This window comes from Arachis ipaensis, chromosome B2, assembly GCF_059453495.1.
Source record: "Arachis ipaensis isolate K30076 ecotype BB chromosome B2, ASM5945349v1, whole genome shotgun sequence".
Taxonomy (NCBI): domain Eukaryota; kingdom Viridiplantae; phylum Streptophyta; class Magnoliopsida; order Fabales; family Fabaceae; genus Arachis; species Arachis ipaensis.
The window spans coordinates 7,988,444-8,008,765 of NC_142437.1; the positions used below are offsets into that span (position 1 = coordinate 7,988,444).

The following is a 20,322-nucleotide window of genomic DNA, read 5'->3' on the forward strand; positions in this document are numbered from 1 at the left end:
GATTTGCCCTTTGGAGGAAAAGTAGTTGTACTAGGTGGAGACTTTAGACAAATTCTTCCTATCATTTTACAAGGATCGAGACAAGATATCGTTCATTCAGCCATAAATTCGTCTTGCCTTTGGAAGTTTTGTCAGGTGCTCAAACTAACAAAAAACATGAGACTCTCTGTAGGGACGACTGCTTCAGATTAAGATGAGACAGAGCAATTTGGTGAGTGGTTATTGAAAGTTGGTGATGGTCTAATATGTGACAATATGGATGGTGAATCTGAGATATGTCTTCCAGGAGATATTGTTATTCCTTCTTCGGACCAAGCATTTGATGAGTTGGTTCATTTTTCTTATCCAAATATTTTGAAAAACATGTCCTCAAAAGGATTTTTTCAAAGCAAGAACTATGCTGGCTCCCACACTAGACATCGTTGAAGAGGTCAACAACCATCTGATGGCTATCATTCCTCGAGGAAAAAAATTATATCTTAGTTCGGATTCCATTTGTATGGATGAAGGGAATATGGAGAGTCAACTAGATCTCTATAGTCCTGAATTACTGAATAGCATAAATTACTCTGGTTTTCCTCCACATAAATTAATACTCAAGGTTGGTGTTCCGGTGATGTTACTGAGGAATATTGACCAATTCAGTGGTCTTTGTAATGGTACAAGGCTACAAGTTAGGAAGTTTGGAAATCATGTCATAGAATGTGAAGTCTTAACGGGTAACAATATTGGTCATATTGCTTTGATTCCAAGAATGAATATGGTACCAACAAATGAAACCGTCCCAGTTAGATTCCAACGAAGACAGTTTCCCATAATAGTATCATTTGCCATGACAATTAATAAGTCTCAGGGACAAACTTTATCTCATGTTAGATTGTACTTGCCCAAACCAGTTTTTACACATGGCCAACTATATGTGGCACTTTCAGGAGTTAAGAGTAAGAGAGGTTTAAAAGTTTTACTTATGAATCACGTAGGAATGTCTGCAAATTCAACCATCAATGTTGTTTATAGAGAAGTCTTTGAAAAAAATAGGATTCTAATGTAAATATTTTAATTTTATTTTAAATTCTATATCAGTGTATAATTATTTTACTTTAAAAAATATAAAATAATTATTACTCACTTTTTAAGTTAAACTTTGATTTTGAGAATAATTTTATAAATTTTTTAAAATAATAATTATCAAGTCCTGTTTTGACAGTGTTCCCTAATGCATTCCCATTCTCAAGTCCTGTTGCATTTGCTATTGCACCCACTGGACCACCATTTACTTGACTTGAGCCTGTAGCTGCACTTCCAAGCCCACTTGGAGCTTCAGTACCTTGCTTGGAATCCTCCATTGAATTGGTTTGGGCTTCTGGTTGCATAGCATTAGGATCCTCAGCATAAGCATTCCCGTCGCCAGTATTCGAATAACCTAAGGCATAAGCTGAATTGGCTTGAGTAGCAGCCTCTGCAGCAGGCTCAGCAACAGTAGAAGCTGCTTCCTGAGTAGGGTTTGAGGCAGAGTCACCAAACCTAGTAGCAGCATGTGTCTCAGCTGCAGGTGCTTCGGCAACTACTGTTTCACTATCTCCCATAGTTGAATAAGCAAGCCTTCACCTTCAAAGGCTTAATGAATCAAACAAGCAAATAGTAACGCGGTAATAATCCTACAGAAAAAGTTAACTAGCAGGTTAGAAATGGAAGGACAAAACTAAAGAAATTCATTGTTGTTCTCACTATGCAGTGTTGCTCTAAATGCAAACATAGTTTCCCTAAATTATATATACAAGCATACAAACAAAAAGAGATAATTCATCGCATTCTACAAAGGCTTGGAGCTGAATTAAATAGAATTCCTAAAATCTAGGAGTGCAACGAAGAGCGCATCACAAAATCACAGACTCACAGTAACAAGAATTCTAGGTACAGCATTTGGATTCAGAGCAAACATAATCATCAATTAGTACAAAATTTGAATTCTAATAAATAGCTACGACAAAACCTGGCTTAGGTTTTTCAGATTCTAAACCCTAATCGACACTGCAAGTACCTGAAGAGAGAGAGTGAGAAATTCGCAGAGAGTAAAGCCTTCTCTTTCTTCTTCAGCAACACAATCTGAAATTGGAAATTTAGAAATTATCAAACTAAGCCTGAATCAAGCTAAAATGAATTAAACTCACCTTGCGAAAGAATAAGCAAGGAGAATGCACTTCGTTGGTGAAAACAAATTCAGGAGCAGCAGTGACCACATGAACATCATGACCAGCAAGGATTAGATGCCTCACCACCTACATATATATACATGCAATTGAAATTGAAATTGCAATTCAAACTTAAGTGCAATGCAATATCCAAATAATGAATCATGGACGACAATGACAATGAGAATGAGGATGAGAAATGAGAGGTTACCTCCGCAACACGAGTTGCGTGGCCAAATTCATGACCAGTGACATAGTAAGCAAACACCATTTTCTGTGTGGAATAAACAGCAGCAACACTATCGCCATCATACTCTTCCTGCTGCTTCATCCCCATTTTAATCCCCATTTTAATCGCTACCATTTTAATCGCTACCATAATTTTTTAGCAGCCACACGTTGTTGCAGAGCCAATCCAGGAAGCAAGACGGAGTTGAACATCGGCGATTCGAGGCGAGGCACGGTGAGACAAGGCGAGACGAGGCGATGCAATGGGCAAGACAGACAAGCGGAGCAGAGCACCCGTGGACCGTGGACCCGTGGACGATGCAGACGGACGATGACCACCCAACGACGGACAAGAACGACGCCACGGAAGACGGCAGCAGAGTGCGACGGAGGAGAAACTCAATTTGGATCTTAGGAAACTAACTTAGGGGCTGGTTAGGGTTTTTTAATTTGGGCACAAAATGCAAAGGGTACTATTGGTATTTTAAAAAAATAAAAGAGATCTTAATTAATTATTTTAATTTAATTATAAGAATATTCGATTTTTAACAGAATATTCTGTTATTTTAAACAGATTTGTGACGGTAGGGACTAAATTAAAAAAAAAATAACGTATAGGGACCCAATTGAAAAGAAAAAAATATAGGGACCTAATTGAAAATTCGGTGAAACTATAGGGACCTGCAGAATAATTAACCCTTATTTTGTACTTTTATTTTAAATATCGAAGCATATAATTTTTTTTTTTTTACTTTTATAAATTTTTTCGTGCGGGATCATACACTAGTTTATATATATAAAAACTAATCATAGCTATAAAATATATTAAGCTTATAGCTATAATTAATGACTATAATAAATATATAATTATATTAGTTATCAATTATTTTAATTGTTAATTTAGTATTAATTAAAAATTTATTATTTTTTATTTTAAAGCAAATCAAACATATCATTATAACTATTAAATAAATGGGTAAAAAACCCAAATGAGCCAAGGGGAGCTCATTTTTACCCAAATCCGCCAAATCAAATTTTGATACATCAATCCACCAAAGACCAATTATATATAATTCGAATCGATACGATTCGAACTCAATTTCAACGTAGTTCGAATTGAGTTAATTCGAATTATGGCCAAATAATGTGCCTTCATAATTCGAATGAACTTGCATCATTTTAATGAAGCATAGTTCGAATTTAATCAATTCGAATTACTAGTATCACCAGCGTAGAGAGGTAGTTCGAATCTTCTTGATTCGAATTAGTATGGGTTGCTAACTATGTGTAATTCGAATTGATATGATTCAAATTATATATATATGGTGCGAAAGAAGTTGATTCGAATTACTATGAAGGAGATGTCTATATATATGATATGTACGTGAGTTGCTCTCAATAGAGGGATCACATGGCTAGTGAGGATAGTTTTCTAGTGTTGGTTCACCACAGAGGATCGATTAAGAGAAAAACTCGATCTGGTGTGAAGTTCACCGATAAGGATCCTCTCTGTATTATTGTGAGGCCTACCACGAGCTATGATGACCTTGTTAGCTCTGTACTGCTAAAGCTTGGTCTGGATGGTCTGAAAAGGGTTAAGAAGTTTTTCGATCGCATTCCAACGACAGTGCTCCAAGATACCGTGAAGTATGATTGTTTCACGATCGGGAGTGATGAGGACTTGCAGGTCATGTATCATTGTCGCCGGCAGTTTCCCGAGGTCAGGACACCGGAGCTGTTGGCAAAGTTGGTTGATGTGGTATCCAGCTCGGGGGGTTCGAACCGGAATACTCACACTTTAGCCACGGTGGCCGGTTCTAGTTTGAGACCGGCCATTGCTTCTTTGTCTGTCCCTGCGTACGAGCCACCGACCCAGCCTGTGGCCTCCCCTTCGTTCGCTGCTGACCTTAGGGGCAATGTCGGCGACGAGGTTGGTACAGGGGAACATCTTCCGACCTCATTACATTGTGCTACACCGGCTGGTGTTGGAGACGGATTTCTTGATGATCCAGATGACGATGATGTTGAGCCAGATCTGATTGCCGATGACAGTGGTGACAACCTCAGAGCGACTGACCCGAGAGGGGCCGCAGGTGGATCTAGTTCTGGCACACAGCAGTACCCACCCCATTTTTCTTCATTGGACCTGGATGCCATGAGGCAGGATGGGCTTCCTGGGCAAGGCGCTGGATTTGGCGCTAGAGATGCAGACGGGTCTGCTGGTATGACAGAGTTCCAGGTTGGTCAGCAGTTCCAGGATAAAGATGAGGCCCTGTTAAGAGTGAAGACTTACAGCATCCGCCGAGGGGTACAGTACAAGGTAATTGAGTCTGAATATCGCCGGTATGTGGGAAAGTGTTCTGAGTTTGGGAATGGGTGCACATGGTTGATTCGGTTGAGTCTCCGGCAGCGCAAGGGCATCTGGGAAGTGAAACGGTACAACGGACCGCATACGTGTCTCGCCACCTCTATCTCCAGCGACCATACGAGTTTGGATTATCATGTCATATCGATATTCATTATGCCAATGGTGAGGGCTGATGCATCCGTCAACATCAAGGTGCTCCAAAATGCCACGACCGCCCACTTTGGATTCAGGCCGACCTACAGGAGGGTATGGATGGCGAAGCAAAAGGTTGTTGCCGTGATCTATGGTGATTGGAATGAGTCGTACAACGAGCTTCCTAGGTGGGTGTTAGGAGTCCAGTTGACCATGCCTGGTTCAGTTGCAGTCATTCGGACATGCCCTGTCGAGTTGGGGGCAGCTCGGCGAGTCTCAAGCTTATTTTCACAGGCTGTTTTGGACGTTCCCACCTTGTATTGAGGCATTCCGTCATTGTAAGCCGTTGGTAAGTATTGACGGCACCCATTTATATGGCAAGTATGGGGGAACGTTGCTTGTCGCAATTGCACAGGACGGGAACTCCAACATACTGCCCGTGGCATTTGCACTTGTCGAGGGTGAGAATGCTGAGTCGTGGTCCTTCTTTCTCTCTCACCTCCGTCAGCACGTGACACCGCAGCCAGGTCTGCTAGTTATCTCGGATAGGCATAACGGCATCAAGGCCGCCCTTGAGTCTCCTGATGGGGGATGGCTACCTCCGGCTGCATACCGTGCATTCTGCATTCGACACATAGCAGCTAATTTCGCCCTCACATTCAAGGGCAAAGATGCTCGTAGGCTTCTTGTGAACGTCGCATATGCCAAGACCGAAGTGGAGTTCGATTACTGGTTTGACATTCTGCGCTCTGAGAACCCGGCGATGTGTGAGTGGGCGAACAGGATTGAGTATTCGTTGTGGACACAGTATTGTGACGAGGGGCACAGATTCGGGCACATGAAGACCAATATCTCTGAGTGTGTGAATTCAATCCTGAAGGGTGTCAGGAACCTCCCTGTGTGCTCGCTGGTGAAGGCCACATACGGCAGGTTGGCTGAACTATTCGTCCGCAAGGGGAGGGAGGCACAGGCCCAGCTGGGTACCGGACAACAATTCAGTCAATACCTGGTAAAGTGTATCGAGGCAAATCTAAAAACGGCTAGGTGCTTCACGGTGACTGTATACAACAGAGATAACTCGGAGTACACTGTGGCAGAGACGACTCCGACTGGTTCCTTCTCACTGGGAAGCTACAGAGTCTCACTGGGTTCTCATTTCCCATGTCCACACGCATTGGCATGCTGTGCCTACTCACGTGTGACTTGGCAGCCATACGTCCACCCGGTGTATCGACTTAGTTCTGTTTTCAGTGTATATCAGATGGGATTCACTCCTCCCATTCCAGGGATTCTGGCCACCTTATGACGAACCGACCGTTATACTGGACCCGAGTATGAGGCGTGCGAGGGAGGGTCGTCCGCGGTCCACTCGAATACGGACCAATATGGATGAGGCAGATCCGAACCGGCCCAAGAGATGTGGCCTCTGTAGGCAACCCGGACACACTCGTCGGAGTTGTCCACAGGCCAGAGGACCCGGCCATGCAGGGTGAAATAAATCTATATGTCCAGTTTTATGTTCTGCTGCATTATTAGTTTGATGTTCTGTACCTTTTTTTTTTCTGGAAAACAATGTACTAGGTTTGCTAAGTAGTCGGTTTTCAATGCTGAAAAATCCGTCTCATATAAGATATGTATGGCAGATGTGTTACTAATAATAGAAATAATTTACATAAGGAGAATGCACTATTTATCACCATCACTGAAAGACAATAACGCAAAATCAAAGTCACTGCCGCATGCTCCAAACAACTACCGAAATAAAATAGTACACTGAGAATAAAAATATATAACATACAAGAAAGATAACAAAATAAAATACAACATTGATGGCGGATATATATAACGTCCAATATAGATAACAACATGAAATACATCTTGGATGACGGAAATATATAACGTACAAAAAGGATCACGATATACCACATAACACATATCACAAATCATCTAAATAGGTGCGACCCCGTCCCACAACGAGGTGGGACCCGTGTCCTATGACCTCTCCGGATAAGGGGCTCCTCATCCTCGATCTCGTCCTCCTCGTCCTCCGGGGGTGGCTGTGCAGGCACCCTAGACTGGACATGTAGGGGTCGGGAGGAGGATGCTCCGGCGACTGAATGTGACGGAGCAATACGTGCTGATACTGGGGTCCCACCCAAGGCGAAAGGCTGAAAAGGGCCCACCGAGGGAGGCTCATTGAGATCGACATCTAGCGCTCCTTGTGTCCCCGTCGTCTGCACCCGTCGACATGCTGCCTCATCCTCCTGCAACATGGTGGTGATCTCATCCAGGAAATGTGATCCACCAAAATCCGCGTCAATCCCATCACCGGCAAGAAACTCTGAAAACGTCGATCCCGGAATCACCCATGGCGTATGCTCCTGAGGTGTCTGGTCGTCAGTGGGAACACCAATGAAGTAATCTCCGAGCATCCCCTCTCCAAGCCCAGTGTTAGCATGGGTCGATGGATCTCCCATATCGGATCCATACCACTCTCCACCATGTCCGCCATGAGCGGGCCTAACATCCCGTCCCACTGGAGCTCCTCCTCCAGCTGCATGATCACCACGATCAGGGCGATCCTGCCTAGGAGCAGCCCCCCTCCTCCTGCCTCCTCGCCCTCGTCGTCGACCACCGCCCCTACCGGCCTCATCGCCCTCCTCCATAGCCTGGTCCAGCCATCTCCACTCACGCTGGCTACGACGTGTCCCGACTCGAGCTCTCCTCTCAACCCGGCGCCTGTCAGGAATGTCGTCAACTCGGTCCATATCTGGAACTCGGCCGGCACCCCTCTGCGTCGCCTCAACCGGAATAGGAATACCTCTCGGATCCCCCAAGTACATATCAGGTGACAAGAACCTCTTTCCATGCTGATGCCACCAGGCCAAGAACTCATGTGAGGGTCCCGGGTCATCGACAACATCGAACCGTAACACGTGATCTGCACGTGTCTCCCAGTGAAGATGCCAATGCTGTAAATGGGACGGGAATCAACGGTCACCACCTCTCCCGTCCTTCGACATCAAGAAGTCGATGTTCAGGGCGGGATGTGGGGGTGGCTGTACGCCGCCGAACTGCGGTAACACTCTAACAACCTGATGCCACTCAACCACCGCAAAATATATCAGGGACGTCACACACCGCCATAACATCGTATGCCGAGGCTCCAAGACCTCCGGGTGGACAACCTGGAGGACGTCGGGTGTGCTGTAGGGCATCCATATGAACTGAAAAAAGGAATTCAAATCCATTTGACAAATTCGTTAAACCATATAAATTGAAAGAAGCGGAAACTACACATATGAGCTTAGCTTACTTACATCCCGAGCCTGTAACAAGTCGATCCTCAGCCGAGCCATCTGCACCCGAGGTCCCTTCTCGCTAATCCCAGGATTGTATCCTGACCACCTGAATGGGAAATTAAACATAGTATTGCATTCATGAATGATTCTAAGAGGTATAAATTTGCATGCGAAATTGAAAAAACATATAATAAGGATAACTAGTACAATAAGATAGTGGTACCTAGAGGCAAGGGGCCAGCTAAACGCATCATAGCCAGCAGACCTAAAACCAGGAAACCGCCAGAAGATCCAAGACTGAAGTAACTGTAACGGACCAGCTAACTTCACGACATGTCTGTTGGCCACTCGGCACATGCACCGATACAACCATGCTAGTGCCGCCGACCCCAGCTATAGCCACCCATCTTCTCTAGCCAAGCCACAAACGGTAACCACCTGATGTGAATACGATTGCCGGACTTGTCGGCAAACAGCTGGGTGCCCAACAGCATCATGATGTACACACGGGCAAAGCGCCTGACCGTCTTCTCATCTGCCCCCTCGGGGCACTCTTCAAAGGTCTTCTGGAACCAGGTGCAGTTCACTGCAAACTTCTGTATCTGGTTCGCGGGAGGTAACACACCGAGCAACTCATGGAACCACTGCCAAGCTGGCCTGCCACCCTCTATGTATACGTGGAAGTCTGTCAGGCAACCACTGACGTAACGTCCATCTACCGGCAAGCCCAACTGATACGCGACGTCCTGAAGTGTGATGGTGCACTCTCCGAACGGCATGTAGAACGTGTGCGTCTCCGGATGCCACCGCTCCACGAAGGCACTCACAAGGGACTCGTCTAGTCTAAACCATCTGTCGTTCAGTCTCGCAAGATGGTATAGTCCGGCCATCTGCAAGTACGGAACGTACCTCTCATCAAGTCGCATACCCTGCTGCCGCCGCATGCTCGATATGCAACGCCGGGGCTGCACATTAAATGAACCGCATAATTAGAACGACTGACAATACCACTAACTGATAAAATTCACGACGTAACCAAGTAACCAAAATAAATGCAACGGGAGATAATTCAGTCCACAACGAGTATTGCAAATAAAACTTGCTAACATAGACCGCATCTAAATTCAACAGGATGATGTAAATTCTACTGAACCGCTAGCAAAACCGCAATCAAAACCGCACACTCAAACCGGATCCACAATATTAGAAAAAGAACCACATGCAAATCCACTTAATAAAATTACGGGCAAAACCACTCATTAAACCACTCATTAAACCACGGGCAAATCCACTTACGAAAACCACGGCCAAATCCACTTACAAAAACCACGGCCAAATCCACTTACATAAACCGCATGGACAACAACAAACCAAAACCACTGACATAAACCACAAATAAAACCGCCTTTAAAACCACTATCATAAACCACTTTAAATACCGATTTACAATACCACTAACATATACAAATATAATAAACCACCATAGTAAACCGCTAACCTCGTTGTTGATCATCCCGACTATATGAGCGACTCCATCCAGTCGTTACAACCTTCCCGGATCATCCCCCATCGCCTAAGTATGCCGCTGCAGACTTTCTCGAGCAGGTTTTGGGTCGCTTTCTCTGAAATTTTGTGGGGTCTCAGTTTGGAAAACTGATTCGAATGAACTAGGTTCGAACTCCTTTTATAGGGAATTCACTTGTAATTCGAATCAATAAGGTTCGAATTACCTATTGGGACGAAATGTGTGTAATTCGAATTGATACATTTCGAATTACTTTGAGTTGCAAGATGAGTGTAATTCGAATCAACTCGATTCGAACTGCCCTAAGCCACGTGGTCTATGTAATTCGAATTGATATAATTCGAACCTTGCATGCCTAATTCGAATCTAATTGATTCGAACTACGTGGGAAGAGTCCTTGGGAGTAATTCGAATTGAATCAATTCGAATTATGTGCAAACTTAATTCGAATCCTTTTGAGTTTTGATTCGAATTATATAAAAATGTGTTCTGGTGGATTGATGTATCAAAATTTGATTTGGCAGATTTGGATAAAAATGAGCTCCCCTTGGCTCATTTGAGTTTTTTACCCTAAATAAATTCATAATTATAATTGATAATACTTTACGTAATCATGATGTTCTCCATAATAATTATTATTATTATTATATTATTATTTGCTTGTATGCTTTATTATTTAAAAAATAACATATATTAATTAAAGTTTTCACAAATCATACATAATTAAAATTATTTATTTTATTATACATTTTTAAAATGACAATTAATTAGTCTAATTTTTTATTAGACACAATTAATTAGCATACAAGTTTATACGTTTAATAATGATTTATGAAGATTACCGTAATTTAATCATAACTTTTTGTACAAAGTGAAAGATTTTTTTAATATTAATGAAGAAGAATGTATAATAATACAATATATATATATATATATATATATATATATATATATATATATATATATATATATATATATATATATTGTGTTTAATTAATTGATATCTCTTTATTGTTAATTGTATTTTTTTTGTTGTAGTTGGATAAAAAATTTAATATAAATAATATTTAAATTTTATTTGATACAAGATTAAATATATAGTCTATAAATATACAATAATTAATGTTATAGATATAAACCAAAGCTTTTGATATTTACGAAAAAAAACATGTATCTACTTTTTTTCATAAAACTTAAGACATTAGTTTATTGCATGTTTTTTTTTTCTTTAATTAAACTAATTATTTTGTGAAAATTTTTATTTTATACTTTTATTTAGTATTTGCATAAATAAAGAAAAATATAAACTTAAATATATCGAATAATATTTTTTATTAAATAAATCTTAGATATAAATAAAAAAATCAATATTTCCGTTCATTGCAGAGATACATATACTAGTATATAATACAACTTATTGTAATTTTTAGTATCTGCATTATTGTTATGATTATTAATTATTAATTATTCATAAAAAATTTGATTATGGATTATTAAATAATTCACTCACTCAGCAGTTATCAAATAAAATATTCTGCCCCGAAATAATGTTACAAGTTGGCTAAAAATTCTGCTGTCTCTTTTGTTTTTATTCAGGACTTTTTGTACCTGATGTATTCTATTATTCTATGTTATCAATTTAGTAAAAAACTAAAAAATAAAAAAAGTAGACTCAGTTGTGAATAAAATTGTGCCATGTTTTGTACTCACAAGATTACACAATCTGAAATAATAGGCAAAGCCGAAAGTGTCATGAATAAAAAAGTGTAATCTTTCTTTTGTTCTCAGAGGTGCACCCCAATTCACCTAATCTATAATGAGAGGTAAAGTCTTATTTTTCTTCGCCTTTTATTTTTTTAATAATTTTTTGGGGACATTTTTTTTTTTTGGTTTCCCATGATATCCCCCAACCCGACAGGTCAAGGACTAATCCGTCGCGGATCTAAGCTCCATTTAAGGGTCTGCCGCTGGCCAATGAGTTGCTGCATGTATAAGACGGGATTCGAACCCCCGACACTTGCTTAAGCGGACGAGTGAGCTAACCACTCGACCAACCCAAGTTATGCGTATCAAATGCCTCCCTTTTATGGGTCTGGGAAATGAATATCTCTCTGTCTCTCTCCACATCCAATGCTACATTGCTTGGGCCTATACAGTGAAGCTCGTGGGCAAGGTAAGAATTGATAAGAAACTGGCTGTGCAATGTTGAAAACACACATAAATGGCTACCTCTATTGGGCCGAATGCCAAAAATGAGGAAATATGTTGGGCCTCATATAAAGTATTTGGATCAACGGGCTTTGCTTCTGTCACACAGGTCTGTTAAAAATGATAGATGTTAAAAAGTGTTTGTTTGGTTTATTTGTTAGCATGTTTAGAAAATATCTAATAGTAAAAGTAAAAGTACTAAAAAAATAAAAAATAAACATCATTTTTTGAGAAGCTGTAATTTACATTTTTTTTAAAAGATCTTTTTTCTTAAAAAAAGATATTTTTCATATAATAAATAAACAAAAAAGTACTTTTATATTGTTATATCCAAACATAATTGATAGATAAAAAGATCTTTTTGCATGAGATACCCAAACATAAAATTACTTTTACTTCTTTTATAAGATCTTTTAAAAAAAAAAAAAAAAATAAACAGTAAGCAGGACAGTTCATATGAATTAAAACAAACTGCAATTGGATATGAACAAGAAATAACATTCATAATAGCAGCATGAACAGTACGAACAACATATGAACAAAACTAACATCACAGCAACAGCAGAATTACGAAAATTATAAAAGTAAAAGTACTAAAAAAATAAAAAATAAACATCGTTTTTGAGAAGCTGTAATTTATATTTTTTTAAAAGATCTTTTTTCTTAAAAAAAGATGTTTTTCATATAATAAATAAACAAAAAATTACTTTTATAACATAATTGATAAATAAAAAGATCTTTTTGCATGAGATACCCAAACATAAAATTACTTTTACTTCTTTTATAAGATCTTTTAAAAAAAGATAACTCGGAAAAAGATATTTTCTTAAAAACTCACCCAAACAAATCCTAAGTTGGTCAAATGAAATGCTTAAACAAGTGTTAAGGGTTCGAATCTTATCTTGTGCATGCAGCAGACCATTTGACCTACGCGATAAACTCTTAAATAGAATTCAGATCCATGACGGATTAATCCTTAATCGGTTAGACTAGAAAATACTGTCAAAAACTAGAAAAAAAATGATAAATGTTTTTAAATTTTAAATCTTTTAACTAACTTTTTTCTTATTCAATTGGATTAGTCGAATAGTTTCGCTTTATGCATGCAAAAATATATTGACCAAACGGACAAATCATTATAAAATGTGACTTACCAAAATTTCCCAATACTTCTTAGGTCAAAAAAATAATTAGTTCCATTTTTAAGGGGAAAAAATGGTGTGACTTTTCCCTTTTCGGAGTAGACATTAGACAATATCACTACCGTCTAAAAGAATTTCTCAAAGTTTGAAATCTCTAAGGTATCCAAAAAAAAAAATGGAACATTTTTGAATTTCTGAGTTTGCTTGATGATAAAATTTTTGCCCATCCATTTTTTAGTAAATAAATAAGTTGGAGTTGGGATGTACTTAATTATTATATTACGTATAGGAGACGTTGATTAGAGGGGTGATTAGCACCACAAACTTATATTTTAGAGCCGATAACAATACTTTTCTAACATAACCTTTCTTTTGCCGATCAATTTCTACGTAGAAACCTGACGTACACGTAAGGTTTGAATTGGTTTACCATATATCTATCTATTTTATAATGGAAATTATAGGGAAGGATTTATTATATAATTTTTTTGGTTAAATATCTTTTATCATGTATATCAATAAAAATATTCTTTATTATTTATAGAATTTGAATATAATCTTTTGATTAAATCGTAAACTACTTATTATTTTATTAACTAATTATATTATAATTTTATATGTTTAATAAACGAAACCGTGAATTAATATTTGTACCCATTAATAATTTAGTAGACTATAAATCAAATATTACGGTGATTCCGTAAGACGATCGATGTACAAAAGTGGCGTGTATGAAGATGATGATCAACTTCACATAAATAAAATAGAAAAAAATGATGAACACTGTGTTTTTTAATATTTTTTATTTTAGTTATCCAACTACGTTCAAAAACGTGAAATACCTTCCTTCTAATGATTGGTAGCTTAACTTATGATAATGTCTGTTTTGGGTAGGATTAAGCCAATAACCAATACAATTATTCCATGTCCCAATAAGCCAATAACCTATACAATTATCCACAAGTAAAATTATTAAAAAAAATTATAGGTAAACAACTCCTAACAAATTAATTTTAAATAATTATAATTAATAATTATTAATTTTATATTTTTAAAAAAATAAGATTGAAATAATTACTAATTAATAATAATTAATTAGTATAAAATATAATTTAAAAATATTTATTAATTCATTGTTAGTTAAATCTCTGTTAGTTACCTAATAGAATTGAAATCATTATTCAAAACCGTTATTATTTTTACTTACAAAGTTTTAGTTAATTGAATTGGTGATAGTGATTGCTTAGTATATACTGAATTAGTTGAGTTAATTAAACATCTTTCAAGATCATAATTTCGTTTATGACATGTCATTAACCATGATGTGATTCAAACAAATTAAGCAAGTATTAATTTGCACAGATAACAAACCCTGAAGAACGTAACATTAGTGATTTCAAGTTAAGAATCTGGGACCAAAGATTCGAAAGTGAGCAGAAAAAAAAATCATATTAACAAATGAAATTATAATTTTTGAATTGAGCTAGACTAATCAAATTCTTAATAACAGAATTTGTATATCGATACCAAATAACATTAAGTTCATGGTTTTGCCCTAGTGGAAAGTTGAGGACCACCATAAATAGGATTATAAAATAGTATGAGTCACATAGGAACCTTCATGGTCATTTAATTAAAAAAAAAAAAAAAAGTTGTGTGAATCTAAGTGGCTTTGTTCAAATAAAGCTATGTGTTTAATTTTTGTGTCAGCATCAATGACGTGGAAACGGATCACAATTCTAATTGTCAAATGAAAGTGATTTGGTTAAGGCCTAAGGGCATTAATTAGTTTAATTTCTTTTAATAAAAAAGTGATTAGCTGGCTCTTAAGCCTAAAGGGGTACCCATCTAAAATTGGCTTTGCCTGACTTAAAGCTTTCTATTACTCAATTAATTAATTAATTAATTATTTAAATGACCACAACACATTCCCCCACGAATCACTGTGCATGATTCCAAAAGAAAATTCAAGACTAGTGTGCGTTTGCAGATTTGGAAGAGCCACAAAACGCAATTTGCGGTAATTAATTTAACCAATTTTGAGATTACAAGTAATCCCAATTACTGCTAATCCACTTTCTATATTGGAATGTCCCAATCACCATCTTTATTTGGATTTAATTTTATTTTTTTTTGAAATAAAAAATACTATACAAACATCTAATTTGGTCTTGTTATATCAATATAATTATTTTATTCAATTATTTATATTTTAAATGTTTTTATCTGATTAGTATATATTTTTTTATTAAACTTTTTTCATAATTTAATTGAATAAATCAACACCCCCTTATTATATGCATTAATTAAAGACTTTGAGCAATTGAAAGCTAATGGCTCAATCATGCTTAGGATTCCCTTCAAAATGTGCTAAATTAAGGATTTGTCTTCATTCATAATATGTATTTTTATGAATCTTACCACTCTTGAGGGTATTTTTTGTTATGTGCCACTATAAATGTGTGTGTGTGGACAAATATTGTTCAGTTTCAAAAAGGTTAATTTGGGTGTATATTAATTCAGACAAAATTATCCAACTGTGAATCTTAAGCACTCAGAACTCAAGAGGTTTAAATTTGAAGACTTTTGGCACTTTTCTTAAGTTTCTTTGGCTTAGATGTTGGATGAATGTGAAACTAGATTTGAGTTTCTGTCGCATACATTGACCATGTGGCTAATTTACAAATATGGAGGGTAAAGTTTTTGAAACATAAAATTAAAATTAAATATCAACATACATGGATGGACCACTAAGTTGGACATTACTATGCAATTGTTGGACATACCACCAAATTTTGTGAATATTTTGAGCCTTTTTTCCCATTTGTTTTTTACTCTATCTTTTTGGCTTTTGAGATAATGCACGATGATAGGATATTATTTAGCATTTTTGAAGAAATGAATTTAAATACATAGAATATTATTTATATGTGAATTTGTAGGAAGAAATCTCAAAGAGAATAAGACAAGGTGTTAATCAGCCTTTTAATTATATATACCTAATATTTTCTGTTCTTTTAGGTAGCGTTTGGTGGAGAGATAGAGACGAAAAGATTGAGACTGAGAGACTGAGACTAAGAGACTGAGATTGAAATAAATCTCAATATTTTGTTTGGTGCAAAGTGAGAGATAGAGATAGAAATTGAAACAAGAATAAAATTCTAATTTAATTTGTATAAAGAGTAAAATTGGAATCAATTAATTGAAATGAAAGTATTTTAGGTATAAAATGTTATTAAAGTTTCAATCTCTATCTCTAAAAATTTTAGTCCTCTGTATTCCCACTTTTTAGAGGTACTGAAATACTGAAATTTTGATAACAGAAACAAAAATTTTAGTATCAATCTCTGAACCAACAAACATGATACCGAATCTCAGTCTCCCAATCTCTATCTCAATACCTCAAAACAAACGCTACCTTTAGGACTTCTTTAAAAATCTCTTTGATTATTAATGCGAGTCATATGAGTCCACCTTTTGTGATTAAATAGAAAATTAAAATTTTCAAAAACTAAATTAAATCATGTGTAATCTTTTAAATACCAATTTGAGCATCAACATACAAAAAAAAGGCAAGAATTTGGTGCTTTAAAAGTGAGAGTAGGAGTAGTCCCACAGCAGCAAATGTGGCAAATCCATAAATAGTACTTCACAAATCACACACTAACACTGCTTTCTCTTTCTCTTTTCTCTCTTTCTCTCTGAAGATCTCTTAGTCTCAGCATAGCAGCAGATCCATCATTCAATCCATCATCACCACAATCATACATCTGAATAATCTGACACACTCACTCACTCACTCACTTCACACTTCAACAATCAACATACATACATACATACATGACAAAACATAAGCCTTTTTACTTTTGTCTCTAAACACAAACACTGCTCTTTCCCTCTTTGTTTTCTTCTTTCTTCTTGTTTTTCTTTGTCCTTATGGAAATTACACAACAACACAACACCACTACCAAACATAAAGCTGCTGCTGCTGCTTCTTCTTCTTCAACAACTTCACCTTATTATTATTCCAAGATTGGTATTGTCTTTTGTGTGCTGTTTAACTCACCAAAAACCTCATATACATAGACATTAATTGTGTTTTTCTTTGTTTGTTTCCTTCTGACTTTTGAGTTTGAGATACCCTTTTGTTTGGTTTGGTTTTGGGATATGGAAATGGAAGGTTTTGCTGCTTCATCAGAGAGGAGTAGTGGTGTTGGAGGTGGGTATGCTTCATCTTCTTCACTGGTTTTGGATAGGGTGAAGGGTGAGTTGGTTGAGGCACCTGTGAAATTAGAGCGCAAGGGTGTGTTCCCTGAGAGAACCATTGAAGCTTTGAAGAACCACAGTGAAGCTGAGAGGAGGAGAAGAGCTAGAATCAATGCTCACCTTGATACACTCAGAACTGTCATCCCTGCTGCTAACAAGGTTTCTGTTTCTTCAATGTAATCCCTTTATTTTTACAATAATATCATCATTTTGATGATGATGATGATGATTGCTTTTTAATGGTTAATTGCAAATAGTCAATGCTAGTTCAGCTAATCAGTTTATTTTGTTTTATCTTTGGTTGTTATATACACAGTTTTATCATTGGTTCTGGTTTGTGTTCAATTATTGTTGGACACTAAAAAAAGCATTGATGAGATGATTTTTATTGTCTCCAAATGGTTTAGTTGTGAGCTGTGATTGTTGACTTTCATCAAATCATTTTGTTGAAAGCACAATAATAGCTTAAAGGCTGCTGAAGTTCTGAATGATTTACTGTTTAATATTTTCCCCTTTTTTAATGAGAGCATAGCTATGATCACTGTTCATTCATTTGCAATTTGGCAGTCACTGCATTAAAAAAAAGGGTAGGTTCTGCATTAAATTTGTATTCTTATTTTCATTTTCAATATCTCAATTTGTATTTGGTGGATAAATGAGTAAAGTTTTCAAAGATATCCAGAATATGAAATTAGTAGTCCTTTCAAGGTATTTTTAACAATAATTTGATCCTTCATAGTATGAAATATCCATCAATTAAGAATCAAATCGATGCCAATATATATATATATATATATATTGAAGGGCTTAATTGATGTTCATTTTAAACAATGGAACACTAATCTTGAAGATTAATCTTGATGTTCATTTTTAGTGCATTCAAGTTGTTCATATACTTTGATTATCAATCTTATTTTCATGTCTAATCAAGCAAAAGTTATAGCTGTAACTTAGCATACAACTTTTATTGCTTAAAACTTACTTGGTCATACCAAGTACTATGATCCAATTTTCTTAGCATGAAAAATCTGAAAATTTCTTTTGAAACTCAGATGGACAAAGCATCATTACTGGCTGAGGTTATTAGACATCTGAAGGAGCTGAAAACGAAAGCAGCACAAGCATGTCAAGGCCTAATGATACCAAAGGACAATGATGAATTAAGAGTTGAAGAACAAGAAGGTGGATTGAATGGCTTCCCTTATTCAATAAGAGCATCTCTATGCTGCGAATACAAACCCGGCTTGTTATCTGATATAAGACAAGCACTTGATGCACTTCATCTTATGATAATAAGCGCAGAGATCGCGACGTTAGGAGGCAGGATGAAGAATGTATTTGTGATAATCAGCTGTGAAGAACAGAGCTTTGAAGATGCTGAGTATAGGCAGTTCCTGGCCGGATCGGTTCACCAAGCTCTTAGGTCTGTTCTTGATAGATTTTCTGTTTCACAGGACATCTTAGAGTCTAGAAAGAGGAGGAGAATTTCTATATTCAGTTCATCATCCTTGGAAGATTTTTTGTAAGAACCTTGTTTTTATTTGGTTAAGGTAATTTTAAGTCCCCAATATGCATAGCTTATATTATATATCTGGTTATGATGAGGAAATAGCAATGTTTCATGTTTCAGATTGAGCTAGCTAGGTTGGTAGCTGATCAGTGATCACAGCATTTGATGTTTTAACCAATTAGAGAATATGATGTTTTGTATGATATTGTTGAATCTTGTTTGGGACTTGTTTGGAAAAGTGTTAATAAGTTTACCTGTTAATTATAATATGCTTTCTACTTAAACTCCTGTAATTTTCTTATACTATATATTAAAGGCGTATTGGAACTAATTGTTTGATAGGGTAGGCTGATGGAGAAAGAAGAATAATGGTCTTAATCAAGCAATGATTCTGCTGTAGTGCTAGTTCCTTCAATTTTCACATTAAAATCTCTTGACAGTGTAGTACTAGTATATGGAATGAATATCTTACATAATGTGTGAAACATTGTGCTGATGTCTCACATATTATCCATCATGTATTTAATAGAGAATGATACATGAGTCATTATTACTATCTTTATGTATAAGATATCTGTTAGCACTAGAATTAGAAGAAGTAAGAATTATGGAGGAAGATATAGAATTGAATGGATGATTGTGAATTTGTGATTGTATCGAAAATGTTAATTTTAATGTTTTTGACATGAAAATGAAATGATTTAATTACAAAATTAAAAGTAATATAAAAATTTAATTGAAAAAAATATATAAAATCTTAATTATAAATTTGGTGAAATTATAGAAATTAATGGAATAAGTAAAGCGTGCAATTTTATATTCAAATTGTTTTTTTTTAAAATAATGCTATATAGCGATCCTACGGTGCCAAAACATTATAAATAATAAACAAAAGTATATGATTAATAATACTCTCGCTTATAACTTATAAGAGAGTGTGAATTATTCTCTTAACTTAATTGACACAATTAATTTTTTCTATAATTATATTTTCTCATTTAATTACACTAAGTTAATTTTAAATTTAATGTGAATCAAATCCCAAAAAATTCTCCCTCATTATTATATTCACAAAGAATACGCAAAGATAATAAAATTGTGAAAGAATAATGAAAGAAAAGAAAAGATGAAGAAATTTTATTGATTGTTGATTGATTGAAAAATTATAAACTATGAAGGTAAAACTAAGTATATATAGAGCATTGGCCTATGAAAGATAAAAGCAAATAAAGATAAGATAAAGATAAAGATAAGATAAGATAAGATAAAAACTAAAAGAGTAAAGTATTATTTTTGTCCCCAACGTTTGGGGTAAGTCTCAAAGTTGTCCCTAACGTTTCAATCGTCCTATTTAAGTCCCTAACGTTTCAAAATTGACTCAATGTTGTCCTACCGTTAGAGATCCGTTAACAGAATTGACGGCGGGACAAAATTGAAACAATTTTGAAA

General features: G+C 36.3%; 4 protein-coding genes across 7 annotated transcripts; 2 read left to right on the forward strand and 2 right to left on the reverse strand.

The window, feature by feature from the left end:
* The first annotated feature begins 397 nt into the window (after window positions 1–397).
* LOC107626726 (uncharacterized) lies at window positions 398–939 on the forward strand. Its single transcript, XM_088505586.1, has 2 exons — window positions 398–879; window positions 933–939. Exons 1-2 carry the CDS (start codon window positions 398–400, stop codon window positions 937–939), a joined length of 489 nt encoding a protein of 162 aa, XP_088361712.1.
* Window positions 940–965: 26 nt separating this feature from the next.
* On the reverse strand, window positions 966–2,020 carry LOC107626727 (uncharacterized). Its single transcript, XM_088505587.1, has 2 exons — window positions 1,206–2,020; window positions 966–986 (listed from the first exon to the last, which is right to left on the reverse strand). The coding sequence occupies exons 1-2, from the start codon at window positions 1,584–1,586 to the stop codon at window positions 966–968; spliced, it is 402 nt and encodes a 133-aa protein (XP_088361713.1). The 5' UTR covers window positions 1,587–2,020.
* A 4,843-nt stretch (window positions 2,021–6,863) lies between these two features.
* LOC148572949 (uncharacterized) lies at window positions 6,864–7,763 on the reverse strand. The gene has a single exon (XM_088504457.1). It carries the CDS (start codon window positions 7,761–7,763, stop codon window positions 6,864–6,866), a length of 900 nt encoding a protein of 299 aa, XP_088360583.1.
* An 8,904-nt stretch (window positions 7,764–16,667) lies between these two features.
* LOC107624753 (transcription factor bHLH30) lies at window positions 16,668–19,565 on the forward strand. Of its 4 annotated transcripts, none has more exons than XM_088506323.1 (4): window positions 16,668–17,133; window positions 17,278–17,522; window positions 18,416–18,913; window positions 19,216–19,565. In XM_088506323.1, the coding sequence occupies exons 1-3, from the start codon at window positions 17,034–17,036 to the stop codon at window positions 18,887–18,889; spliced, it is 819 nt and encodes a 272-aa protein (XP_088362449.1). In that variant the 5' UTR covers window positions 16,668–17,033; the 3' UTR covers window positions 18,890–18,913; window positions 19,216–19,565. The 4 variants fall into 4 exon arrangements, with proteins under 4 accessions (XP_088362449.1, XP_088362448.1, XP_016182686.1 ...); XM_088506322.1 differs by having other exon boundaries at window positions 19,221–19,565; XM_016327200.3 differs by lacking the exon at window positions 19,216–19,565 and having other exon boundaries at window positions 16,669–17,133; window positions 18,416–19,157.
* The last annotated feature ends 757 nt before the right edge of the window (window positions 19,566–20,322 follow it).

Coding starts and splice junctions, on each gene's coding strand:
- LOC107624753 (XM_088506323.1), top strand. CDS start 17,034: ATGGAAATTACACAACAACACAACACCACTACCAAACATAAAGCTGCT. Junction 17,134..17,277: donor TTATTATTATTCCAAGATTG/GTATTGTCTTTT, acceptor TGGAAATGGAAG/GTTTTGCTGCTTCATCAGAG. Junction 17,523..18,415: donor TCATCCCTGCTGCTAACAAG/GTTTCTGTTTCT, acceptor TTTGAAACTCAG/ATGGACAAAGCATCATTACT.
- LOC107626727 (XM_088505587.1), bottom strand. CDS start 1,586: ATGGGAGATAGTGAAACAGTAGTTGCCGAAGCACCTGCAGCTGAGACA. Junction 987..1,205: donor GGAATGCATTAGGGAACACT/GTCAAAACAGGA, acceptor TTGAATTTGCAG/ACATTCCTACGTGATTCATA.
- LOC148572949 (XM_088504457.1), bottom strand. CDS start 7,763: ATGTACTTGGGGGATCCGAGAGGTATTCCTATTCCGGTTGAGGCGACG.
- LOC107626726 (XM_088505586.1), top strand. CDS start 398: ATGCTGGCTCCCACACTAGACATCGTTGAAGAGGTCAACAACCATCTG.